This window comes from Stigmatopora argus, chromosome 9, assembly GCF_051989625.1.
Source record: "Stigmatopora argus isolate UIUO_Sarg chromosome 9, RoL_Sarg_1.0, whole genome shotgun sequence".
In the NCBI taxonomy this organism is placed as follows: Eukaryota; Metazoa; Chordata; class Actinopteri; order Syngnathiformes; family Syngnathidae; genus Stigmatopora; species Stigmatopora argus.
In genome coordinates, this window is record NC_135395.1 from 2,432,746 (window position 1) to 2,459,245 (window position 26,500).

The 26,500-nt window shown below is 40.6% G+C and overlaps 2 protein-coding genes and 1 long non-coding RNA gene across 6 annotated transcripts in view; 2 read left to right on the top strand and 1 right to left on the bottom strand.

Moving 5' to 3' along the window:
- Window positions 1-21,719, top strand: part of LOC144082096 (teneurin-2-like) — a 167,111-nt gene extending 145,392 nt beyond the window's left edge. Inside the window, exons 17-39 of the mRNA XM_077608938.1 lie at window positions 1,915-2,061; window positions 2,271-2,481; window positions 3,565-3,684; window positions 4,934-5,195; window positions 5,467-5,734; window positions 7,314-7,457; window positions 8,269-8,518; window positions 9,247-9,267; window positions 9,358-9,587; window positions 10,960-11,114; window positions 11,414-11,515; window positions 12,483-12,656; window positions 12,751-13,394; window positions 13,845-14,020; window positions 15,638-15,873; window positions 15,947-16,243; window positions 16,325-16,882; window positions 16,991-17,260; window positions 17,382-17,792; window positions 17,876-17,986; window positions 18,811-19,078; window positions 19,245-19,375; window positions 19,451-21,719. Coding sequence (XP_077465064.1) covers window positions 1,915-2,061; window positions 2,271-2,481; window positions 3,565-3,684; window positions 4,934-5,195; window positions 5,467-5,734; window positions 7,314-7,457; window positions 8,269-8,518; window positions 9,247-9,267; window positions 9,358-9,587; window positions 10,960-11,114; window positions 11,414-11,515; window positions 12,483-12,656; window positions 12,751-13,394; window positions 13,845-14,020; window positions 15,638-15,873; window positions 15,947-16,243; window positions 16,325-16,882; window positions 16,991-17,260; window positions 17,382-17,792; window positions 17,876-17,986; window positions 18,811-19,078; window positions 19,245-19,375; window positions 19,451-20,188 — 5,924 coding nt within the window. The 3' untranslated portion in view covers window positions 20,189-21,719. The remainder of the gene's footprint in view (window positions 1-1,914; window positions 2,062-2,270; window positions 2,482-3,564; window positions 3,685-4,933; window positions 5,196-5,466; window positions 5,735-7,313; window positions 7,458-8,268; window positions 8,519-9,246; window positions 9,268-9,357; window positions 9,588-10,959; window positions 11,115-11,413; window positions 11,516-12,482; window positions 12,657-12,750; window positions 13,395-13,844; window positions 14,021-15,637; window positions 15,874-15,946; window positions 16,244-16,324; window positions 16,883-16,990; window positions 17,261-17,381; window positions 17,793-17,875; window positions 17,987-18,810; window positions 19,079-19,244; window positions 19,376-19,450) is intronic.
- LOC144082098 (peptidyl-prolyl cis-trans isomerase FKBP3-like) lies at window positions 20,879-24,301 on the top strand. 2 transcript variants are annotated; one of them, XM_077608939.1, is made up of 8 exons: window positions 20,885-21,020; window positions 21,811-21,859; window positions 22,302-22,473; window positions 22,666-22,766; window positions 23,565-23,654; window positions 23,730-23,812; window positions 24,044-24,095; window positions 24,174-24,301. In XM_077608939.1, exons 3-5 carry the CDS (start codon window positions 22,369-22,371, stop codon window positions 23,596-23,598), a joined length of 240 nt encoding a protein of 79 aa, XP_077465065.1. In that variant the 5' UTR covers window positions 20,885-21,020; window positions 21,811-21,859; window positions 22,302-22,368; the 3' UTR covers window positions 23,599-23,654; window positions 23,730-23,812; window positions 24,044-24,095; window positions 24,174-24,301. The 2 variants fall into 2 exon arrangements, with proteins under 2 accessions (XP_077465066.1, XP_077465065.1); XM_077608940.1 differs by lacking the exon at window positions 21,811-21,859 and having other exon boundaries at window positions 20,879-21,020.
- A 37-nt stretch (window positions 24,302-24,338) lies between these two features.
- LOC144082679 (uncharacterized) lies at window positions 24,339-26,482 on the bottom strand. Of its 3 annotated transcripts, XR_013303301.1 has the most exons (8): window positions 26,412-26,482; window positions 25,720-25,803; window positions 25,525-25,609; window positions 25,335-25,438; window positions 24,945-25,237; window positions 24,763-24,859; window positions 24,647-24,666; window positions 24,339-24,423 (listed from the first exon to the last, which is right to left on the bottom strand). It is a non-coding gene; the product is annotated as an uncharacterized LOC144082679 (long non-coding RNA). The 3 variants fall into 3 exon arrangements; XR_013303302.1 differs by having other exon boundaries at window positions 24,763-25,237; window positions 25,335-25,431; XR_013303300.1 differs by having other exon boundaries at window positions 24,763-25,237.
- Window positions 26,483-26,500: the final 18 nt, after the last annotated feature.

Here is a 26,500-nt window from a genome sequence, read left to right on the forward strand (position 1 = left end):
CGAGTGGTTAGTGTGTCGGCCTCACAGCTCTGGGATCAAGGTTTCGATCCCAGGTCGGTCTTCACTGTGTGGAGTCCAGAAGATGATTGATTGTTTGACATATTTACACACAAAAAAAAGGATTCATTTACCATTCCACACTCTGTCTGTCTGCTAAAGTACTTCTTGTTCAAACAAGTCAGCATATTGTCTTCCTGAAAGTCCTTTTTTTCCGACTGCTGTTGGTTTAGGCATGTGATAGAATGCCAATCTCGGAGAAATGCTTGTTAATTTAGCTGCCGCCATGGGTTAGATTGCACTATTTGTATTCATAATGCATGGCTTTATTGATGTGGCGATTTGTTAGGGGGCAAAACCCAACAGTGCAACTTGAGTTAAATTGTGTTCATTAATCTACATAGCGGGACGCAGTGAAAAGCATTTCATTTTCATAATCTCTCATTCACTTAGTTTGTCCTTCGTATTTTGTGCCGTCACACTACTAGTCAAGCTTATATCTTGAGTGTGTTTCAGATGGTGTCCATATGTGTTTGTTTTTGTGAGGGAAGTTTGTATTTTATCAGTTAAGCTTTATTTTTCCCTTCTTCAAAATGCAAGTCATGCCTCTTATTTATTTACGAAATCACTGTAATAAGTTTATTTGTGTGCCCTTTTGCTGCTGGAGAAAATGTTGTCATTGAATATGATGTCTTTCTCTCACCCTAAAAGATTAGAATATGACACATTTTTAGCAGAGCTAAAAAACAAAGGTAGAATTCATATTTATGTAAGTTTCTTGGCTGGTTTGAGAGAGACTAAATGGCAACATTAACTAAGATACAAACTAAACAGAGGTATCTTTTGTTAATGTTTGATTGCCATCTATTTTGGACTTTCTTTTTCCATTAAATACACACTATTTGTTCTCTTGGGATTAAAAGGTCTATGTGATTAAATATTTCAGAATTCAAGTAGGAGGCCTAAAGCGTCAAAAACACTTCCGTATGGACCCTTAACAAAAATTGTGATTGAATGTAGGGGGTGAGTGCAGTTTACAGTGTCTAATATTCAAAAACACGTGATGTGGATTTTATAATGTTGCCTTTCAAACGAAAATGCGTCTAGTAATTGCTGCCCCTTTTCTTTAAACAATGTTGATATTGGCAATCGTGATTTTACTCTAGGATGATGATTTGAACATTTCTATAACATTTGATTTATGGCATTTAAAAGAGGTGTCTGAATTATTTTCTCTTTTTACATTTCACACAGGGCACAATGTATATACAATATACCATAGTCCTTTTTAATGTTGTCGTCCTTTGTTGTTGTTGTACCAATTTTGTTTCCATTAGTTGCGCTCTGACAACTGCTAGTATTAAACGATGAAGTCTTTATTGCTTTGAAAGTCTGATTCCGACATTTCACATTGTTAAATTAATGCTTCCATTGCAGTAGAGGCAATACACTCAATTCTAGCACATTAGGTTATAGACGTATGAATGAATGTAGTTGGGTTTTTTTCTTTTTCTTTTTGTGCAACGATGTATGCATACACATGCATTTGGATGCTCGTATTCAATGAAATGCATGTATTGCCACTTTCTGAAAGCATTACTCCCACACCATCAAAATCCCATTACGTACATGAACTGACTCATAACGAGAGAGATGGGCAGATGAATGAACAATACAGTTTAAAAAAAATCATATCAAAATTGACCTGTTGAATGTAATTGACAATTGCTACACTCTGAGCCACCTTTACACATGAATCACATTAGTGCATTAATACCGCAATAGAATACACTATAGAGTATATCTATGTATATATAACTGTTTTCATTTTTTTTAATTAAAAACTATCACCTGGGCTTTCTTCTATTATCCCACCTCTCCGCTCCTCTCTCTTATCTTGCCCCCTTCCATACCCAGATGGCTGTCCTAACCTTTGTAATGGGAATGGGCAGTGCACCATGGGACAGCAGAGTTGGCATTGTGAATGTCAAACTGGTTGGAGGGGCCCTGGCTGCAGTGTTGCCATGGAGACCTCTTGTGCCGACAACAAGGACAACGAAGGAGGTGAATAGGGGCAAGCGGGATTACCATGAAGGGATGGAGATTAGAATTCAAACAGAGAGAAAAAAATGTTTGAGGAAATTTGCTAATTGTATTTCAATATGTTACAAGAATATGAACTTTAAGCCATCAAATAGTTCAATTAAATTGGATTAATTTGTTGGAAATGGTTTTGCATCACAGACACATTTTTGCTTTGGCCTTTTCCTCAGATGGACTAACAGACTGTATGGACCCAGATTGCTGTATCCAGAGTCCCTGTCAAAACAGTCCCCTTTGTCGAGGCTCCCGGGACCCTCTCCAAGTCATTCAACAGATCCCCTTATCCCAGGCTCGTGTCCACTCATTCTATGATCGCGTCAAGATGCTTGTGTCACGGGATGGTACTCATGTAATTCCTGGAGAAAACCCATTCAACTCCAGGTAAGGAAGAACTGCCGAGTAATAATACTGTATATTATTGTTGAGATTATTCGGGGCTGCTGATGCCGGTCCCAGCTAACTACAGGTACCAGGTTGGGTACACCCTGAATCGGTGGCCAATCACAGGGCACACGGAGACAAAGGACAACCATTCACACTGACACTCATATCTAGGGGGAATTTAGAGTGTTCAGCCAGCCTAACCTGCATGTTTTTGGGATTCTCTTCTGGGATTTGAAGGAATTCCCAGTCCAGTTAAGCTTTATCATTTTTTGTTTGTTCTTTTTAAACTTGGGATTCTAACCAGTAGCTAGTACCACTGCAAATATTTTCCTCTTGTTGCCATGCCACTATGGTGCAACAAACAGCCAAATTTTAAGACTTTGAACGAGTCAGTTGATTGAAAAAGAGTCTCAAAATCTTTAACCAGTTTAATTTTCATGTTTAAAGATTACAAACCAACAAAATAATCTGTTCCGTACTATGGAACATAGCGGAATTGAAAGTTAACAGTGGAAGAAAAATGTTATGTTAGCTATCGTGTGAAGCAGGAGAAATAATTTATGTTGCATGGTCATATTTTGCATTTTGAATTACTTTTTTCCCCTCTATACAATGCCAAGGGCATCGAACTCGGGTGCAAAAATATGTGAATAGGACAACTCTAATACCCTAGTATGTATTCATATACAAGACTATATGCAAAAATTATGTAAATGTGCAGACCACACTGAAATAACCCTAATAACTAAATGTATAACCATGTGTCCCTCACCCGTTGCCCACCGTAGGCTGCGATAGGCTCCAGCACCTCCGCAACCCTGTGAGGATAATGTGATTGAATTAATATGCATAGACATCATCATTTTCTTAGTGTGTTTAAGAGATTGATAGGAAACAATCTACTAGGCTGGGGCTGCTGATTGTGACTAATTTGTAAATGGTTGGAAACCAGTGACATGAACGAAAGGCCAAATGAAATAATTGAAAGCCAGAGCAATTAATACATAACCAAATGATAGATGGATTTGCCAAAAGATTAAGCACCTCTCGCTAATTTTGTTCTCTTTCGTCTTGTTCCAGTTTGGCATCCCTTATCCGAGGTCAGGTGTTGACGACAGATGGAACGCCTCTGGTGGGGGTGAACGTGTCTTTTGTCAACTACCCCCACTATGGATACACACTGACGCGGCAGGATGGAATGTATGTACAATAGTTAACTAGAATTCATTGTTGAATATAAGAAACTACCTCAATTAATTAACATTAGTCTAAGTGAAGTTAAACTGACTTAAATTATAATTATATATCGCCAAATCTAACACATTATTATTTGAAAAATGCTTTTCCCCCATGTAGTAATTTAATTTAATTAATTAGTAGAATGCCTATTGATTTAACATGCTAACAGCATGTATGGGGAAATTTAGAAATTGATAGAAGATAGCGTTGTATTTTGCGTATTATTGAGAAACTGCACTTAGTGTTTAAATCCCCACATATAAAAAAATTAACTAAATTCTCATCTCGAAGCCTATCAATATTTCTTTAATTTTTACCCTTAAATGGCTCTACATAAAGTCTGCTTCCATCGTTCTCCAACATAATTGTAATAGTTTAGGCTTCTGCTTTTTCCTGTTTGTAGCTGTTGAAATTGTAATTAATTTGTTAACTAACCCCTCACAGATCTATAACTTTCCCTTCTTTCCACTTTTCAGCTTGGTTTTAGGATCACATGGGTTGCCCATTTTTCTACAAATTGGATTTAAGTCTGTTGGGCAATCATCATTAAATTCCAATCCAACGGTTCTTCAAATGGTCCTCCACTCATTAATTGTGATAATTCTCACTTTTTCATTTTAGGTCTGTTAAACTCTGTTGCTATTCTCCGCAGTTTTTACCACTGCTTTTCTTTTTCAGTTTGCGCAAAGCGATGCTGAGACCTCCGAACAACTGCACGCTAACATCAAAGTTGACATTGACTTTCAGGAGCGGTTTCATTACAGACTTCAATAAATGTGTCAGATGAATAACATCATTTTCTTTCAGTTGTCAGAGTTCAAGATGAGTCACCACTGTTCAACACACATTCAGGCACACACCTTTCAAAGTTTATTATACAAATAAGAAACTATTTTGAACACATCTAAACACAAACCAAGAAAAAAAAATGCAAAATGTGACAAGATATATGTAAAACATTAAATAATTCATATTAACAACAACAAAAAATTCTGTCATATTGGCCTGAGATATTTTGGACTTGATATCAAATAATTTATGAATGCACATTTATTTCAGGTTTTTCATTGAAGTATTCCTAAAGCTGCAGTGTATTTATTGTGTTGGAAGAAGAGAGTCACTGTGGTGTATGAGTCCGTGTAACATTTCATCCTCTGCAGCACTCCCCATCTGTACCTCATTCCCGTCCTCTCCTTGCAAACCTCTCCAGGTTTGACCTGATAGCTAACGGTGGGGCATCAATGACTCTGCGATTCGAACGTGCCCCCTTCCTGAGCCAGGAGCGCACCGTGTGGCTACCCTGGAGCCAGTTTTATGCTATGGACACTGTGGTGCTTAAGACAGAAGAGAACACAATCCCCGGCTGTGACCTGAGTGGCTTCATCAGGCCTGATCCTCTTGTGATTGCATCCCCTCTCTCCTCCTTCTTCAGCTCCAAACCAGGGGAGAAACCCATCATACCGGAGACACAGGTGCAGTACCACTGACCCCTGGCAGCCGGCTAATCCTCCTTCTGGTTCCATCGCTCTCTTCCCGCTCCTCTTTATGCCCGTCTTTTATGGCTCTCTTTCTGCTTTCGCTTCAATAGATTCCCTCTTTCCCTCGTTCCCTCCTTCTCTATTTCCTTATATTTTCCCTGCTTCTGTCCTTCAGCCGTCAGTGGAACCGTGACCTTCATTATTCCCTTTTCTCTCTAATCCCCCTCTAATCCTTTTCTTTTGTCATCTCGTCTCTGTCTTCCAGGTGCTGCATGAGCAGATCGAGGTGCCTGGCACAAGTCTGAAGCTCTGCTACCTAAGTTCTAGGACCCAGGGCTACCGCTCCCTGCTCAAGGTGACCATGACCCCAGCCGTGGTGTCCATGGGTCTGCTGAAGGTTCATCTCATGGTGGCGGTGGAAGGCCACCTCTTTCAGAAGTGGTTCCATGCCTCACCAAATTTAGCCTATACCTACATCTGGGATAAAACCGATGCATATGGACAGAGGGTCTACGGGCTTTCCAAGGCTGTCGGTGAGTATAGGGGACAAAGGGAATTTTTGTTGCAACGGGGCAAAGGTTTTTTTTTTCTTTCTTCCAATCCTTGCACTTACTGAGAAGATTAGAAATTTTGCCGGTAATAGCATTCTGGGTATGACAGGGTGAGCGAGTTCTAATTAGAGAGCCTGAAGGAGATATTATACAAGAGAAACTCAGCTGCAATCCACTATGCAGTATAGCTGCAGTTAAGTGGGTATTTCCATGTCTATTTTTCACTGAAACTGCATTTGGTTCAACCAGTCAACTGGAACTTTCGAGAAGGGTTATTAGCCTTCAGGGTGAGTTAGCAGTTAACTATCGGAGCAGCCCTCGGTGATATGACTTTCTGCTGTCACAATTGCTTGTCAGACCAAGAAAATGCATGAAGCATTACCGTGTACTATAATTATCAAGTCATTCCCTTCCATTTACAGCGATATTGGCGTCCAATCCATTTGATATGGTTTGAAAAAATGTCAAGAAATTACAAGAGGATGGGTTCTTGGCAGAAGATTAAAAAAGATGTCACCTCCTTAAAATATGGCAATGAATATATCATTTTGGGGAAAATTCATAAAAGCATTAATAAATATTAAAATTTAATACATAATCATGTTTTTTTTCTTTTTCCTGAAATGGATAAAATTACATTGGCAATTATTTTTATGTCAGGGTTGATATGCCCGTGTATCCATCCATCCCTTTAGCCACAGAGGTGGCCACAGCGAAAGAGTCGATTCGCATGATTGATTGGGCAAACAAAACTTTAGACCAGATGCCCTTCCTCATGTAACCCACAAGCGGGATTCCCATCCCGCCTTCCATAAGGGCAGTCGGACGATAAAACAACTGAGCTCCCACCAGGGCAACAATATGCCTCTGATTAGCATAATATCTGTCTACACGTATTGCGCCACCCCAGGATGTCTTATTTTCCGTGAATGTCAAATTTAATCAACCGTATTTGTAGTTGAGTTTTTTTGAGGGGCTATTATAGGAGCGTAGGTGCAGTATGTCATTAGACGGTGGTACCACGCCTTTAAAACTGTCATCACTATTCTCAACCGTTATTGTTGTTTGCAGTACTTGCAAAGGTGATGGAAACAACACTCACTAAGTCTCAAATGCGAGTTTAACAACTTTCAGTTTAACAACTCTAATGATGTATGCTCCCACTTATAAAGTGGCTCTGGTCTTGCCATAACTACCCTGATTCAACTCAGCCTAAATTCTACTATTTTATCTTTTGATGTACCAACTATTTTATCTGCATTAGTCATCAGTGAAAAAAAATAACTACTTCATATGGCTTATAATGCAGTTTTAAAGGTCCTACAGTTATCTGGCCCAATTAACACCATTTCCGATTGATTTAGCAGCTTTTTTGGGGTGTGACTCAGGTGTTAATGCAGAGTTCAATAAAGGTGCTAACTAGCTTTGGTTTGCATTGTAGATTCACAACCTAAATGGCATGGGAATGGGTGTGCTTTTGATCTATTCCTGTTTGTTGATGCTGCACCTTTTCTTTCTCATTTAATTTCTTATGTTTGTTTCTTTGACCTTTAACATGCAGTGTCTGTGGGTTATGAGTACGAGTCGTGTGCCAGTCTCATTTTGTGGGAGAAAAGGACTGCCACACTGCAAGGCTATGAGCTGGATCCAACCAATCTGGGTGGCTGGTCATTGGACAAGCACCATATACTTAACACACGAAGCAGTGAGTTGGCAACCCTACTGATTTGAAAGATTTTCTTTTGATTGCATGTAGTTTATTTGAAACCTTTAGCGTTATTTCATAAAATGGAACAGTCTCAGCTTTAAACTTACTTCTATCTGAATTTTAGGTACCTTTTCCTATCTATCGAGTTATTCTAATTACTATTTGGTTCCAAAACCATTCATGCTGTATGAAATCAAAATATGGAGCCAGACTAATTTTATTTTTTATTAAATGTGCAATATTTATCCTTTATTGTACCAGCTCAAAGTATTGCTAGCACATCACTTTGTACCAAGGATGCAATCACGAATAGGATCCAAAACCAAAAACAAGATAAAACATTAGGCTTGATTTGGCATATAATGTCCTTCTTTTCACTCAAAGTTACTTGTCAAAAGTGAAATCCATAAAACATTTGACCATTATGACATTGTTAATTTCAACAAATTATCTTAAAACACATTTAGTTTTTCTAGTGTTCACACTTGAAAACTAATAAACTTTGTCTATTTAGCCTTCAACTATGTCTTGGGTAGTTAATAAAATACTGCTGCTTTACCAAGATTCATCTTTATATGCATGTGTCTCCAGGCGAAGCCCTGGAGAGGATAAAATAATACAGTTATCCCTTACTTGTGCATTAATCATTATACATTCATACTTAATTCATTCAATGAGACTTCCATCCATCCAGTACTAATCTAATATCTAATTGTCCTTCTATTTATCTATTCACTTATACTTTAAAGTACTGCATATTCAGTACTTGTATGCCTATATGTTAGGATTTTTTATTATTTATGTGCAGGCATTCTTCACAAGGGTAGTGGAGAAAACATCTTTCTGACAGAGCAGCCTCCAGTCATCAGTAGCATTATGGGTAACGGGCGCAGAAGAAGCATCTCCTGTCCGAGTTGTAATGGCCTCGCAGACGGCAACAAGCTGCTCGCACCGGTTGCCCTGGCAATGGGCATCGATGGCAGCCTCTACGTAGGGGACCTTAACTTTGTACGCAGGGTTTTCCCTTCCATGAACACCACTGGCATCCTTGAATTAAGGTAATGACACCGGTACACGGTCTTTTTGTCGCCGATCTTTTGGTCGCCGGTCTTTTGGTCGCCCGGAAGGTTATTGATAATTACCATTTAAATCGTTGCTCAAATTCCCTAAATACAAACTGCGAATTACTATTTAGTCATACTTAATGCCCTAATAATTATTAGGCTAAAGAAAAGCTCCAAATTTCCAGGACTTTTATTGTTTTTTGTTGGAGAACTTGTTAAGACCCTGACTGACGTTCCTTCCTAAGGGGACAACTCATGTACATACAAACTCTTATACACTCACACGTCGACTCAGTGAAACTGATCATGGCCATTGTTGGCTTTTATTGATGCGTAGACCGTGTTGTTTTACCTTGTTTGGTCGCCGGTCTTTTGGTCGTCGGTCTTTTGGTCGCCGGTCTTTTGGTCGTCGGTCTTTTGGTCGTCGGTCTTTTGGTCGTCGGTCTTTTGGTCGTCGGTCTTTTGGTCGTCGGTCTTTTGGTCACCGGTCTTTTGATCGCCCGTTGTCGCGGTCCGGGCGACCAAAAAGACCGCGGCCAAAAGACCGGCGACCAAAAGACGGCGACCAAAAGACCGGCGACCAATCGACCGCACACGATGACGCCACCTAAAATGTAAAAATGTTGGAGTCTTAAAAGTTCTTTTTTTCCCCGACTTTGTGTAAAGACCCATTTGATTAATGTTTGTTTTGTTGTCTGTTTTTATCTCATTTCCCCTTGCAGAAACAAAGATTTTAGACACAGGTTCGACATTTTATTTAACATCTACAAAATAATGAGCATACTTGAAGGCATGACGGAAACATGATCGCTGTTTTTTTTCTTTCCTCACAGCAATAATCCAACGAATAAGTACTTCCTGGCAGTTGATCCGTTATCTGGAGCGTTGTTCATCTCAGACACCAACATCCGACGAATTTTCCGTGTTCGCTCATTAACGGGTGGCCGCCTGCTGTCTGACAATGCTGAGGTCGTAGCTGGGACTGGAGAGCAGTGCTTGCCCTTTGATGAACGATGCGGGGATGGCGGCAAAGCCACTGAAGCTACACTTATGAGTCCGAAAGGTGAGCGGCTCAGCGGAAGTGCAATGAGGCCATGTGGTGCGAGCAAACTGTATATTTAGTCATGATTACAGCGCTGCTATTACATTCATTTATTCTGATTGATCTCATTCTTCAGATTTGTATGTAATCAAATGATGAATGAGGATAACTGCGGATAATGGTTTTCATTAGTTTCACTTTAGCCAAGGCGCTTATTCATGTAGGCTGTGCTGTCGATCATTTGGAGCACAATGCGTTCCATTGATTGCAGTTTTTTAATGTTTTTTTTTTACTCAAACCATTTATTATTATTTTTTGCAATAATGTAGATTTAGCTAACTATAATAAAATACTGTACATGTTCAAACGCGTATTCACAAGTGGATTTAAAAAAAAAAAATCTATACTATATTAAATATTTCTGTAGGTTGGGATTTGAGTGAAACAGTAAAACTTCTTTCAATAGTCATTGTAATCATCAATTTGAACGGAAAATAATATATAGTCTTGCGGGATGTTCTTTGATGCTTCCATTGTGCTTTTGTTTTTTTTCTCGACATACAATTTGTCCTTAACTAAAGAGGACAAAGACAAAAGCAGGCCATAAATCAGGTTAATGAAAAACGTAATATGTTAATGGAATTATTTTAGAGGATTATTAGATTTGTGAACAGTGACACCAAACTGTCAAGGATGTCGCACCGTTAGAATTCTGTACAGTGAAATTGATAATGTAAATCCAACGTGTGTTTGCAATAGCAGATCAAAGAACAAAAAATATTAAACATTAGTCACACTTACCTGTCACTACATGCTGTATAGACACTCCCTCTGCCTATAGTATTTGTTCTGACAGTTTGTTTCTCATTTGTTGTGTGCCCTTTGCTGAGCCGCCGTCTTTTCTTACATACAGTATCAGCGGACCTACAAAATATTTTGAAGCCAGCTTGCTTCAAACAAAACGCACCTGTCTAAATGTTTGGTGTCCTGAGTATAGCTGAGACAGCCGCACTTGGTTAGAAAAAAAAGCGGAAGAAATGGAGATAAAAGCGAACTGGGAATCAGGGTGAATAAGTGGATACTAGGAAAATAATTGTACCTTTAAAGAAAAAAAGCCTCTTGCAGTCTAAAATTTTCTACAAGAAAAAGCATGAGCTCACTTCCTAAGTTGATGACTCATCCCAAAACCAACACTTATCGAAAGGTTCAGCAGGCTCTCCGTCACTGCATCACTTTGTTCCGTATCCAATGAGAAAGTGCCTGATTCCGCAGTCCGGACTGTTCATTTTTATTTTGTATTTTTTTGTAGTTGGAAAGACTGAGCTTTAATTGACTTGTTGTGAGTTAGGAGTAATTTGGGTCATCATTCACAGCGCTTCCCTTGCATTTGCAGGTATTGCCGTAGATAAAAATGGGCTGATGTACTTTGTGGACGCCACTATGATTCGCAAGGTGGACCAAAACGGCATCATCTCCACTTTATTGGGGGCCAACGATTTGACTGCTGTGCGACCACTGAGCTGTGACACCAGCATGGACGTGAGCCAGGTAAGAGAGTTAGTCAGAAGTGGGAAAAATGTGGAGGTGCTGGCATGATGGATGATGATCTAACAGCTTTGTGAGTGCTGAGCTATGACAATTGTGTGGACCGCAGCCAGTAGGTGAGGGACATTCTGATTTAGGCACCTCTTAAAAGTCAGTGGATAAATGAATGGATCAAATGAGAGTGAAGACTGCACTTACTTTAAAAAATGGAGTGGAGACCTTGGCTTCTTTTCAAATTATCGCCATTACCAGACACTGTGCTGTCGATTATCTGACGTTTAACTTCTGTATCTGCATGGTAGGTACGCCTGGAGTGGCCCACAGACTTAGCAGTGAACCCTATGGACAATTCTCTCTATGTCCTAGAGAACAATGTCATTCTGCGTATTACTGAGAATCATCAGGTTTGTGCCACAAACATGTATGCACACAACAAAAACATTTTCATACATTCAATCATTTTCCGAGCCGCTTATCCTCACGAGGGTCGCAGGGGGTTCTGAAACCTATCCCAGCCAAGAACGGGCAGTAGGTGGGGAACCCCCAGAGTTGGTTCACAGACAATCGTGTGGAGATGGACAACCATTCACGTTCACTCTCATACCAAGGGACAATTTTGAGTGATAAATCAGCCCACCATGCATGTTTTTCACACTCAAGTGTCCCGATTTTGTCGGGAGTATCCGGATTTCCAAGCACAAATCCAATCTCCCGCCACCAGATTAAGTTCTCCTGATTTCCAGACGGTCTCCCAGAAAAAAAGCACTATGAAGACACCATCTCCCCCAAATGTCTGAATTGCGTACAGTTTATTAAACTTTCCAAAAGGAAATAATAGAAATGATCTTTCTTGGGTTAAAGCAACATAATTATAATTTTAAAATTCCATCATGAAATTTTGTAATAATGTTAAAGCTTTTAAAGCGTAGCATACCTAGAACAGCATAAATAAGGTTTGATGGCATGAACAAAACTTGCTAAATTTTGATCAAGCCATCATTAAACCTTAGTTAGGGCAACAGACAGTATTTTGACAAAACTGTTTTCTGGATCCAGTCAGGTGATGTCGCACTTATCATTGACACGACAATCGAAGAAAATTGTGATTTTAATTTTGGCCAACAACAGAGTTTGTTATTGACATGATGGGTCCTGAAAATTTATAGGCTCTGGCAACCCTCATGAGGATGCGCAGTACGGAAAATGAATGAAATGTACTTTAAATATAAATCAGGCATTATTGCTTCAGAACAAATCAATGAAAAACATAATATTTTACACTTGTTCTTATTATTTTTCTTGGACTCACACAATGGTTACAGTTAACTTAAGGCCTATTTACAATTATTATTATTTTTTATTTTTTTACAGGTGAGCATCATAGCAGGTCGACCTATGCACTGCCAGGTACCCGGTATTGACTACAGCCTCAGCAAACTGGCTATCCATGCTGCACTTGAAAGCGCCACAGCAATTGCCCTTTCGCACACTGGCATCCTGTACATTGCTGAGACAGACGAGAAAAAGATTAACCGTGTTCGACAGGTACTTCACGACTGTTTTTATTTTTCTCAAGGGTGAAGTTTTTTCCTTGATGAAACTAAAGTAGCTATATCCTCTTGGAATGGATTTCTTTCAGGTAAGCACTAATGGAGAAATCTCCCTTTTGGCCGGAGCCGCCTCCGACTGCGACTGTAAAAATGATGTCAACTGCAACTGCTTCTACGGCGATGACGGTTACGCCCCAGATGCCGGCTTGAACTCTCCGACCTCCTTGGCTGTGTCCCCCGATGGGAGTCTGTTCATTGCAGACCTCAACAACATACGAATCAGAGCAGTGCGAGCCAATCGGCCCGGCCCTGCCGTGTTGAACCAGCCGTACGCAGGATCGGGTGGGGCGCGGTACGAGGTGGCATCACCCAGAGAACAGGAGCTGTACATCTTCAATAGAGAAGGGCTACACATCCAAACCATTAGTCTTGTCACCGGAGAGCCGCTCTATAACTTCACTTACGGTTCGGACGGCGAATTGGCAAGTCTGGTCGACAACTGCAACAATACAATGAAAATAAGGAGAGAAGGCTTGGGTCAAGGCGGAGGAGCTGGCCTGCTCCGACTGGTGCTCCTGCCAGAGAATCAAGTGGTGACCTTGGGAATGGATCCCAGCGGAGGCCTGCGGAGTGTGTCAGCCGTGGGCCAGGAGGTGGCTATCATGGGCTATGGCGGTAACACGGGTCTGCTCGCCACTAAAGCTGACGAGACTGGATGGACTACCTTTTACCAGTGAGTATGTGTGGGCCATGTATTGTTTTGGTGTGACAGAAAAAAAATATAACCCTCATGAACCATCATTACTGCTGTGCAATTAGTCCCAGAAGGGCCGCAGAGGGTGCAGGTTTTGAGTCTTAACCAGTCTTAAATGTATCATCATTTCATTGCAGTCAGGTGCTGCTTGTTTCAGCAGAAATCTCAAAGAGGTTTCTTAAACTGTCTGTGCTGCATCGGTTGGAACAAAGACCAGGACCCACTGCAGCCCTTTGTGGAATAATTGCGCACTCCTTGCTTAGATAGTGCAATACTGCTCCCTAGTGGCAGTTATTTAATTGCAGTCAAAAGCTGATAGATCAATCAAATATTTCTTGTCTTTACATGACAAAGGTTCTGCTTTTATTGTTTTTTTGCATGCTGTATTATTGAGGCCACGTAGGCTTTACCACATGTCTTGCCTCTCAGGTATGACAGCGAGGGTCGTTTGACCAATGTGACCTATCCTACCGGCATGGTAACAAGTCTCCATCGTGAGATTGAACGCTCTATCACCATCGATATCGAGAGTTCCAGCAGAGATGACGATGTGATGGTCATCACCAACCTGTCTTCAGTAGAAGCCTCGTATACCGTGGTACAAGGTAAGACAATTTAGACACACGAACAATAAAAATAAAATGACATGACCAGTCGTATGGAGCTCATATGTTTAAATGTTAAAAACATTGAATCAATTGCTTGTAATATTCAGTTGGGGTCATCCTGTGTTTCCCAGCGCCAAATTCATTAATTAGCGTGCAGTGGGTTCTCTTCACTCCTCAAGTTTAGTCCTCAGACACGCACAAAAAGATACAAATAAAACTCTCAGACAGTTCCCCTTGTCTCTGAGCGTATTTTGTCTGATTAGAGCTGAGGAAAAATGGAGGGGAATTTTCACGTCCTTCTCCTACCAGCACGAGTGTCGTGACAACAAACAGTGCGTTAAAAGGTTTCGAGGGCCTGCAGCAGAATCCGATTGAAATACACAATATTTCGTGATTCACCTGTGATGTGCAAGAAAGACGGTAGAGATGTTCACAGAGCTGTAAGTAATTTAGGGTTTCTACTACACTCCGTGGCTTTTCAGCACAGCTCTCTGGTGACGTACTCACTTAACCATCTCCATTCTTTTGCTCTTTCTCATTCTCTTCATTAACTCATGCGCAGCAAATTCTCCTTAGCCCTCAAGGTCTCATTTCTCACCCCTCCTCCATCTCAGTGGCGTCTGTTTTATTATGAGCTTGTTCAGGCAGACGGTGCAGAAAAGATTTATCTAAGGGCTGTTGCTGCCAAGTCAGTGGGAAGAAAAACATTCACTTGTCTGTTTGAGGCATTGTTAAAATGCGCCTGGAGCTTTATTACAAATTGGTCTTATGGATTACTGTCATTTATGGCAGGGTTTCAAAGGGAGGCAACAGCTGATCCCTCTCACCTTTTACAAATGAAAATGAACATGCTTCCCCTTTTGTGTCTGCCATATATTTCTTTGCCCAAAACAATTTTATCTCCCTTTCACTCACTTCACCGTGATTAAGATGTGTTTTGTCAGTCCAGGGAGAGAGAATTTAAGCTCAACATTAGACCTGGGCTTATCTGATTCCATTCTTGTGTTTGCCAGTGATTCATTACACTGTGGAGATAAGGACTGTAAAGGGATCTACAGAGATGTCAGCTTTTATTCAGAATACTGTAGAGCTTGTTATAAGAGGATTCAGTCAGGTTAGCTACTATATAAGTATGTATCAGATTTTATCAAACTAAATTGCCATGTAAAGTATGTGCTTGTGGATGAAGCATGTGACTAAATAAAGATATTTAATGTCTTTGTGTATAGAGTAGCAGTGGATCAGTAGAGCATTAAAACTTAAGTCTTTTTTTATTAAACTCATTTCTGCTTAAGCAATGAATAATGTCACCCAATAAAAGCTGAAAATTAACAGGCAAGGATATGGACAAAGCTTTTGGCAATTACAGGAACAACAAATAAATGGATACCATGAATGAACCGAATAGATCTATTTTATTAAGTTTGCGTTTGTTGTTGCAAAATCATGGCATCCTCGTCAAACAGATTAAAAGTTGAATAATATTATTATTGCTTCTGCTTTTTACTTACAATGAATATGCAGTACTTCATCATTACTGTATCATATTTGCCATTGACCGTAATACTATCAGGCACTCTGTTTTGACATCGGTACCTTATTTTCTCTCTAAAGACCAGGTAAGAAACAACTACCAAATGTGTAACAACGGAACCCTAAGAGTTATGTATGCCAACGGAATGGGCATAAGTTTTCACACGGAGCCCCACATCCTGGCGGGTTATGTCAGCCCTACGATTGGTCGCAGGAATATAACGCTTCCTACAGACAATGGTCTAAACTCCATTGAATGGCGTTTGCGTAAGGAACAGGCCAAGGGAAAAATTACCGTGTTTGGCAGGAAGCTAAGGGTGAGTTAATCAAGTCTACATAAATCAGTAATAAATGCAAATATCTTACTAATCTTTGTATATTTCTCTCCAGGCTCATGGTCGCAATCTCCTCTCCATTGACTTTGACCGTAACACGCGTACAGAGAAGATTTACGATGATCACCGCAAGTTCACGCTCCGCATCATGTATGATGCTCAGGGCCGGCCAGCAATGTGGTTGCCTAGCAGCAGCCTGGCAGTGGTCAATGTTTCTTATTCAGCAACTGGTCAGCTTGTCGGGTTGCAGAGGGGAAGCATGAGTGAGAGGACTGAATTTGACCCGCATGGGCGAATCCTGTCTCGGTCTTTTGTGGACGGAAAGATTTGGAGTTACAGTTACCTTGATAAAGTAAGTGCAGTCGTCATATTTATTACTTTACGGAAATGCAACGACTCACAGATATTTAACTCGTAACTTCCCCGATTCTAGTCTATGGTGCTACTGCTGCAGAGCCAGAAGCAATACATCTTCGAGTTTGATTCCTCAAATCGAGTCACGGCCGTCACCATGCCGAGCGTCGCCCGTCACACGATGTTCACGCACGTGTCCCTCGGATACATCCGCAACACTTATAACCCACCGGAGAGCAACGCCTCCATCATTCACGACTTCAGTGAAGACGGCCGGCCACAGGCCACGTATTACCTGGGCACTGGCCGTCGTGTTCTCTACAAGTACGGCAAGCTGGCCAAGTTATCTGAGATTGTGTACGACAGCACCGCCGTCACGTTCGGCTACGATGAGACGGCGGGCGTGCTAAAGATGGTCAATTTACAAAGCGGCGGCTTCTCATGTACCATCCGCTATCGGAAAATGGGCCCACTGATCGATAAGCAAATTTATCGCTTCAGTGAGGAAGGGATGGTCAACGCAAGGTTCGACTACACCTACCATGACAACAGCTTCCGAATTGCAAGCATGAAGCCAGTCATCAGTGAAACGCCTCTACCTGTAGATCTCTACAGATATGATGAAATCTCTGGCAAGGTACTTTGTCTTTCAGTAATGCTATAAAGACCTTATCATTGTTGTTTTTTTAATTCTATTCCCCAGTCTGAATAAAACGTGTATTCGCTATAAACCTTTCTGTCCTAGGTGGAGCACTTTGGAAAATTTGGGGTCATTTACTACGATATTAATCAGATTATCACCACAGCTGTTATGACACTGAGTAAGCATTTTGACACCCACGGACGCATCAAGGAGGTCCAGTATGAGATTTTCCGTTCCCTTATGTACTGGATGACGGTGCAGTATGACAGCATGGGACGAGTGGTCAAAAGGGAACTCAAAATCGGGCCCTACGCCAACACCACTCAGTATCGCTATGATTACGATGGAGATGGACAACTTACTGGCGTCAAGGTGAATAACCCATGTGGAAGACTTAATAAGATATATAGATTCATGTCTTTTTTATTGTCAGGCACTGTTATCTGGCCAGCTGTCACTGACTTTGGACTTTGTATTTTTTTTTTTTATTCAGGTGAATGACTGGTCAACATGGCGTTACAGCTATGACCTGAACGGTAATCTTCATCTGCTGAACCCCGGGAACAGCGCTCGGATCATGCCGCTGCGCTATGACCTCCGTGATCGAATCACACGGCTGGGAGATGTCCAATACCGCCTGGATGAGGATGGTTATCTCAGCCAGCGTGGTTCTGACATGTTTGACTACAATTCTAAGGGTCAGCTACTAAGGGCCTACAATCGTGGCCCTGGTGGCTGGAGTGTTGTTTATCACTACGACGGCTTGGGTCGCAGGGTCTCGACAAGGAATAGCATTGGACAGCACCTACAGTTCTTCTATGCCAACCTTAACCATCCAACAAGGGTGACGCACATTTTCAACCACTCAAGTTCAGAAATCTCCTCACTCTACTATGACCTCCAGGTAGCTAAGTGTGTGTTCAAATGTTTCAGTACAAATATTATACAGTTTGTTTTTAACCTTTACTCTACTGTGTGTTTGTAAAGGGCCATGTTTTTGCCATGGAGGTAAGCAGTGGAGAGGAATATTATATAGCATCTGACAACACTGGCACGCCACTGGCTGTTTTTAGCAGCAATGGACAGATGATCAAACAGGTAATCTCACTACAAGGTTTTACTAGTCGCATTTGTTAGCCCAATGGTTCTTAAATTAAAGTACCTCGTGGACTCTGCCCAGTAGAAAGCAAAAGATTGACTAAATTTAATGTTCAAACAACCTTTTTTTCAATCCACATGTGCATTAATCAAATATGATTCAGTTATGTTCAACTTCACGCCATATAGCCAAACGTACCATGTTTGATATATGGTGTGATTTTTTTCCACTGATAAAAACGGATATCTCCTGTGATTATGATACAAATTCATGACAAATCATATTTGAGATTTTGCAATCTGTTCCGAGGGACCATTACAAGTTTAGAGTTTAAAGGTTTTTCATTTGCTGACATCTAGTTTGGGCTTTACTGAAGGGTTAAACTACTAAAGGAGCCACAAGGAATATTTAATAAATCTTTTAAAATATTTAACATAACACTTCGGTGTAATCAACAATAAGTATGTTAAATTTCATTATTTTTTTCCAAAATCTCAGTGCAGTGTTAATTGTCCTTACTATTGCATAAATATAACTAAAATCTCTGCCGTTTTATCTGAAAATTTTGGTCTGCTACAGCCATTGCTGGCAATAGATGTACAATTTATTTGAATTTTGAATACTGGCAATGACTATTCATGTTTCCTTGAGTAGCCTTAAATATAATAGACATCAATCCATTTTGCCTTGGACTACTCGCTACTTTTCATCCATCACAAACTAGGCTTTCAGGTGGTTCTTGTTGTAAAAGGTTTGCAAACCACTATTATAACATGTTTTAGAGTACCCTAATACCACACAATCTATTGCTGTGCTCTCTCAGGTGCAGTACACAGCATATGGAGAGGTTTATCTGGACTCGAACCCGGAATTTCAACTCGTGGTCGGTTTTCACGGCGGCCTCTATGATGCTCTGACCAAGCTCGTCCACTTCACCCAGCGTGATTATGACGTCTTGGCTGGGCGTTGGACGTCACCTGATTACACTATCTGGCCCAAGATTGGAAAAGATCCCTCTCCTTTTAATCTCTACATGTTTAAGAACAACAATCCCCTCAGTGACATGCTAGATGTGAAAAATTATGTCACAGGTAAGAGAGAATCGCAATGTTCGCAACAAACTTGTCGTGCTGTACAAGCATGAGTTGACAAACGAAAACATTGTCCATTTTTTTATTCAAAACAAGGCCCGTCATTTGCTACCCTGTGTAAATTTGCCATTCTGAGATATCATGCATATTTTATTCGTTGTTGTAGATGTGAAGAGCTGGCTGGTGATGTTTGGTTTCCAGCTTAGTAACATAATCCCAGGATTCCCTCGACACTCGCTCTACTTTGTGGAGCCACCGTATGAGCTGCAGGCTACCCAGCACTGTGAGAATGGCCAGGTACTGAATTCTATCCTCCCAGTCTATGATCGATGTGGTGCTTTTCATCAATCTCTTTTTATTCCTATTGTGTAGCTCATCACTGGCGTGCAGCAAGCGGCAGAGCGCCACAACCAGGCATTCATGGCTTTAGAAGGTCGTCTTCTCAACAAGGAACGGCGCAGACGAAAGGACAAACCAGGCCACTGGTTTGGCACCAGTACACCCATCATAGGCCGTGGGGTGATGCTGGCCATCAAAGAGGGTAGAGTGGTAGCCGGCGTGTCGTCCTTTGCTAGCGACGACAGCCGCAAAGTGGCTCTCGTGCTGAATGGCGCCCAGTACCTGGAAGGCACCCACTACACACAGGACGGGAAGGACTGCCACTACTTAGTGAAAATTGGCTCGGCGGACAGCGACCTGTTAGCCTTGGGGCTGACAAATGGCCGCAAGTCACTGGAGAGCGGCATCAACGTGACGGTCAGCGGCCGCTCCAGAAGAGGTGTAACAGTTGAGTTTGCAGTGCCGTCTTTCGTCCTGAGTATCCGCTATGGGCTCTCTGTTGACGTGGTGGACGAAGAGAAAGTAAGACTGTTGGAGTTGGCTCGCCAGAGGGCATTGGCGGGGGCCTGGTCCAAGGAACAGCAGAGGGCCAGAGATGGAAAAGGAGGCAGTCGCCTGTGGACTGAGGGAGAGCGACAACAGCTTCTGACCACAGGAAGAGTACAAGGCTACGATGGCTACTATGTACTGCCCGTGGAGCAGTATCCAGAACTAGCTGACAGCAGCTACAATATCCAGTTCCTTAGACAGAATGAAATGGGCAAGAGGTAACAGCCCATAATGCATCTGTCCTACTCACCCTTACCCCTTTATCCCCTCCCCAGCCTCCTCAACCCTTTTCTCTGGAGATTTCATCAACAAACGGGGTTACTCATGGAACGCTGCAGGGACTTTTCAAAAGAGTGACAGACATCTATTATCAATTTTACTGCCATGGGCAACAAAAATAACAGAGTAATGTTTCAAGGAAAAAAACAAAACACTGAATAAGAAGGCACTACTTCATTAATAAGAAGATTCCCCTTTTTAAAAAAGCTGATTGATATTTTCACCCATATTTTTGGGTTATACTGAAAGCGCCCAGGAATATTCAGTAGAGCTCCTCTGTTTCTAATAGACGCTGAAAGCAAAAGGATGAGAGTGAAGAGCTCTCTGCTGTGTTGCCACGACAACAACACATCAAAGGAGGACACCCGAGACATCCAAGGCAACGTTCAAGTTTGTCCAGCACTAAGTACGAGTCGTCACCTTGTCTCAGGCCTCCCATCGTCCATCGCTGTTGATTCAGTGCACATCTGAGCAAGAAACATACGCAGAAGGCCTCCATAAACTGCTTTGAATGGACCACAAAGGACAATGTTAAGAAGTAAACTGAGAAAAAAAATGGCTACATTTGTGGACAGTTGCAGTACACAGCATTGTTTATTATAAACCAGGAGAAGAAACTAGTTACTACATGTGTGTCCAACTACTACACTAAATTTCAGGATGTTGCGTATTCCGTAGATGCTGTAGTTTTGTACGTTTCAGTCGCAGTAGGATTGTGAGACGTTCACCGAGGCACTTCTGTACAGAACCCACCACTCGCAGTCAGAAAAAAATGGTAAGTTTATATTTATTTTATTTTACTCATTTTTTAAAATTTATTTATTCTTAGTACTATATGACAATCATGAATGAGTCAGTCAGTTTAATTCAAAATGAATTTCAATGTATGGGGTCATTTTCTTTTGTAAAATATGTATTAAATGTTCATCTTGTTTTTGTATTATTTTAGATGGCTACCAGAGCAAATAATAGTCACTCTCTAAAAGAATAATTTATGTAATAAAGTGTTTAAAATGGTTTATACTCTAAATAAAAGTCTTTAAAACTGTGAAAATGATTTTTCAAGATATACTTCGATGTACAGTGTATAGAACTACCTTTATGCAGCACAGTAGAATATTGTTGAGAATATCAAGTTTTATATTTCTAAGAGGAAGTGGCTTGTAATGTGCAAAATTTTTGGCTGGTATTACTATAGTTTTGTGGCACTCTAATATTGCATATCTTCAGCATAAGTCTGCAGTTTTTATGTTTTTTTGTTTTTTTTTTCTGTATTCCTTTCTTTGTTTTTTTGGAAACATACAGATTTCTGACCTAAATCCCAACCGCAGTAGCAGTAATGGATCCTCCTCACTGTGAAGAGACTCGTGATGGATGTCAAATTGTACCAAATCAGTATTATCAAAGGATAACACGCTCACTAAAACGAGACTCTTCTGGGAAATTATGAATAAAACATGATTGTTTATTTCAACCCAACAATGTCTAGTTCACTTTCATGTTGTTTTTCTTTTACAGTACACAGTAAATATTCATGCTGTCCCCCATTTTCTTGCTATTTTCAGCACAGTTGACATACTTTTCAAAAGCAAGATTCATTAAGACGAGAAAATGGTACGTAATATGGATTCGGAAGGAAAGTGAATCCTCTCAGTGCTCGACCGTCAGGGCCTGCAAGGCCTTCTCTGCTGGCCTAAAAATATCTGAATCACAGACTGATGTTAAATATATATTTTTTTCCATGAATACTTAAATAATTCCAAATTGTCTTTCAGCTTCCTTTCATTGCTTTTGACCTGGTTACACTGCTGCCAGATGTGTGTTTTCATATTTAGACATTTAACCAATCACATTTCAGTCATTATTTGTTGCCAGGGTCAGAAATCCACCTTCAGCATAAAATAAGCGTCGATAAAACGGTTGCTTTAATCAATCCGATGGTTGGAGGATGGATTTTGTGTACAAATAAAAATGGTTTTTGTTGAATAAAATGTAGCTATATTCTTAAATATTTCAATTGTATGTGGTTATTATTGTTGCTTTTTATGTGTCGCAGCTTTATTTTGAATACGCATGATCAACGTCAGAGTTCAAATAGCCGACGCCACCCTTCAAAATGGCGGATGAGCCAGGAGCCAGTATGGAAGTGGACTGCAGAGCTGCTCAGAAGTGACGATTTCCCGAAGAAAGACCTGATAAAGTTCTTAGAGGACAATGCAGCGCATTCGGTACGTTGTCATTTGGGGATTTAGATCCCCCTGTTCTCATTTTGAAAGTGCTTTTTGATGGGAGCATGCTTTTTTCACGTGATGTAGACCCACCTGGGTGGACACCGAAAAATGTTTGCAAACAAATTAGCCACATTGCGTTACCTATAGCTCTCTATGTTTAAAAAGAAATCATTCCATTGTGTGTTTCAGTTACTCAACGAGCACGGACTGCTTGGAAACATCAAGTATGTGGCCAAAACGACCAAAGCGGAGCAGCTTGTCGACCCCATAACGGGCTGTTTGTCAGCTAAGTGAGTCGTTTTTTGAAATACTAGTTTGTATTTTCTCTCCCCGTGTAATAATGAAATGTTAGCGCTCAATGCTTTGCTCAATCAGCTTGTCATTATGATGCATTCAAATTTTGAATGAAAACACTAACTGATCTGGTGTTGATTTTTAATAGCAAGAACCCTTGTGGATGGATCAGTGGTGTAGGAAATGGTACACTTATAGAATATATGCCAGTGGTTCTTAACCTTGTTGGAGATACTGAACCCTAATTTAGTGTGAATTAAAATATATATTTTTTCAAGTTGGAGATACTGAACCCTAATTTAGTGTGAATTAAAATCAAATCAAGATATAAATTTATTGCAGCACTGATTGGCCAAGCAATGTCATGTGATCATCTGCCACCAGTAATGGTCACGCAGGGCATGTTATCGTGAATAGACATGAATCGATGTTTTGACCTGTGGCAGAGGCTCCACCGAACCCATGTTAAGAACCACTGATGTATACCTTTACCCTGGGCTTTGGCCTTTTGATTTTTATTTTTTTAAATGTGGTTTGGACAAAATTGAAGAGGCATTCATTCAACAAAGTGCAGGGGTCATTTTTGATTCAAGTTTAAACATGGTAAAATCATTTTTCCTCAGTTTATGAAGAGAAAATGGACGCAATGATGATTTTTTGGGGATATTTATTGTTAAAAAATGGATTTGAAATGATTGACTGGCAAAACTCATCCAGGATGAAATAACATGGGTCATTTGTGCATCAAAATGGTCAAATAAACAATTTCATAATCATGCTGTGGTGTTTTGTAGATGTTTGAAGCCACAGAGACGGTGGAGGAGGTGAAAGCTGTCAATATCAATGAGAAGACCAAAGAAGTCAAGGCAGTAGTTGTGGATGAGGTAAGACCTGTGTTTCAGGTTATTTATTATTTTCATGTTGTGTACATACTAATTTTGTATCTTGCTTCTCTTCAGGGTCCACCCAAGTTTACCAAATCAACGCTAAAGAAAGGGTGACCGGGTGAATGGCAGTCTTTGACACCAAAATCCCTTCACTGGTACTTGTTGTTATAGAGCAGGGGTCTCCAACTCTAGTCCTCTGGCACCTGTCCAGTATGTTTTCCATGCCTCCCACCACATCTGAATCAAATGATCAACTTATCAGTAGCTTGATCGTGATTGTTTGATTTGGGTGTGTTGGAGGACATGGAAAATGAACTGGATAGGGGCCCTGGCATATTTCTATTTTTCCCTACTGGGGCTTTAATGTTGCTTGCCTTCTTTTACAGTGGGATGGAGGCCTGCTGACTGAGGAAAGGAGAGATGGCCCTTCTGATGTTGGTAAAACCTAATTTAGTGTTTTTTTGTCATGTTGGACTTAGTCTATTGTCCCTTGACTCTCTCCTTTTTTTTCTGCAGAATTTCATCCAGGGCCAAGAAGAGATTCTTCATCAATGGATGGAAACACCACATCTTTAAATGCTGGATGGCTTATGGGATTTTATCTTAACCCCTTTTTTGTGGAAAAATAAAGCCCTTGAAATATACATGTCTTTTTCTTCATAACTAGCAAAAGAATGCAAGTAACATTTTAGAGCTTTTATTAAAAGAAATACATTTGCACACAGGAATTATCACATTAAAGTATTGATTGGCCAGTCTTCTCTACCTATAGACAAACAAATTACACTTTTAAAAAAAAAATAAGAAACCAAATAAAAAAACCTTTAGTCTTTTTATACTTAGAATATAAACACCAAAAATTAAAGGAAAAAAAAAGACCATTGAGGGTCTTGGGTCTTTTTTCTCCAAGTGTTTTAATAAAGACAAATGACACTCAAATCTCTTTTATTGAAATTTCTGATTGAAAAAAAAAATGAAATCCTGCTTACCTTAGGGGTCAGGACTTCACCTATAAAATAAGAGTGGGTTAGTAAATTGCAACTTCAGTCAATAAAATAATTTGACATTAGAATGTTTTGACTTGGATATTCTACAATAAATTAACCTCTCAGAAGACTGCCAGCAGAGTTCAGAGACAATGCATCATCTTCAAGTGGGCAATGTGGGAAGATCTCCTGGTCCTCCAGAGTCTGGACATGGACCTGGTGCATGCATATAAAATAGGGGGGGAACGGGTTAGTCAATAAAATAATGTGAGATTAGAATGTTTTGACTTGGATACTCTACAATAAATCTCTCGGAAGACTGCCAGCAGAGTTCAGAGACAATGCATCATCTTCAAGTGGGCAACCTGGGAAGATCTCCTGGTCCTCCAGAGTCTGGACATGGACCTGGTGCATGCATATAAAATAGGGGGGGAACGGGTTAGTCAATAAAATAATGTGAGATTAGAATGTTTTGACTTGGATACTCTTCAATAAATCTCTCGGAAGACTGCCAGCAGAGTTCAGAGACAATGCATCATCTTCAAGTGGGCAACCTGGGAAGATCTCCTGGTCCTCCAGAGTCTGGACATGGACCTGGTGCGTGCATATAAAATAGGGGGGGGAACGGGTTAGTCAATAAAATAATGTGAGATTAGAATGTTTTGACTTGGATACTCTACAATAAATTAACCTCTCAGAAGACTGCCAGCAGAGTTCAGAGACGATGCATCATCTTCAAGTGGGCAACCTGGGAAGATCACTTGGTCCTCCAGAGTCTGGACATGGACCTGGTGCCTGCATATAAAATAAGAGGGGGGGTTGGTCAATAAAATAATGTGAGATTAGAATGTTTTGACTTGGATACTCTACAATAAATTAACCTCTCAGAAGACTGCCAGCAGAGTTCAGAGACGATGCATCATCTTCAAGTGGGCAACCTGGGAAGATCACCTGGTCCTCCAGAGTCTGGACATGGGTTAGGGTTACCATGCAAAAAAAAGCTATAGTTATCATATACAGAGACTGGAGATTCAACAGATAGGTTTAGGTGGGGTTTTTTTTGGAACTAGTTTTACCTGGATTTGAACCAGTCTCCTCTCCCCTCAAGGGTGTGCATGGTTCTGGACACATGGGATTAGCTGCATCTTGATTTAACCAAGCTATTTGGGAAGTGCCAAACAATTATTACAGGAAAGAGAAATCTTACAATAACTGATAAATAATGAAAATAAGTTAGTGAGTGCTCCGCGCTAATTTCCCCTTTCCAGACAAAGCGATTAAATATACAGACTGATGTTAAAAGCTAGGAGAAAGTTGGCTTAACACTTTTTGTAAAAATGTTTTTTTTAAACAGAATTACAAATTGGAAAAGGGCGTTTAGCACTCGCAGTGAAAACTATAATTACATACAACACACCAGGAACTAAATTGTGCCTCTGGACGTCATTTTTAAGTGAGCCTTCACCTAGCAAACTGTCCGTTGATATCTCGGATTTGTTTGACTAAATTAAAAGTCTTTCCCCACGACTCAATAAAGGAGAGAATACGGAGAAAATACTTTTGAAGTCAAATGTCGTGACGCTAATGCTAAGATAGCTAGTGACATGAAGCCCACAGCCGGTGAGGAAAAGGAGCCCATATTTAAAATGTCGACGTTGTGTTCGACTTGGCATTAAACGAACAGATTTCTCGGCATTATTGGCTCAATTGAGTCCTAAAAAATCTACCGGTAGCGTGCAGTTAAGCGAGTAAATTGCTAACACCTTACCTCGTCGTGCAGATCGTCCGACTGCATAGAAAAACGCCTGCTCCAAAGGGGAAGACACTGCGTGTGTGCTTAATTTACGCATCTGCGTA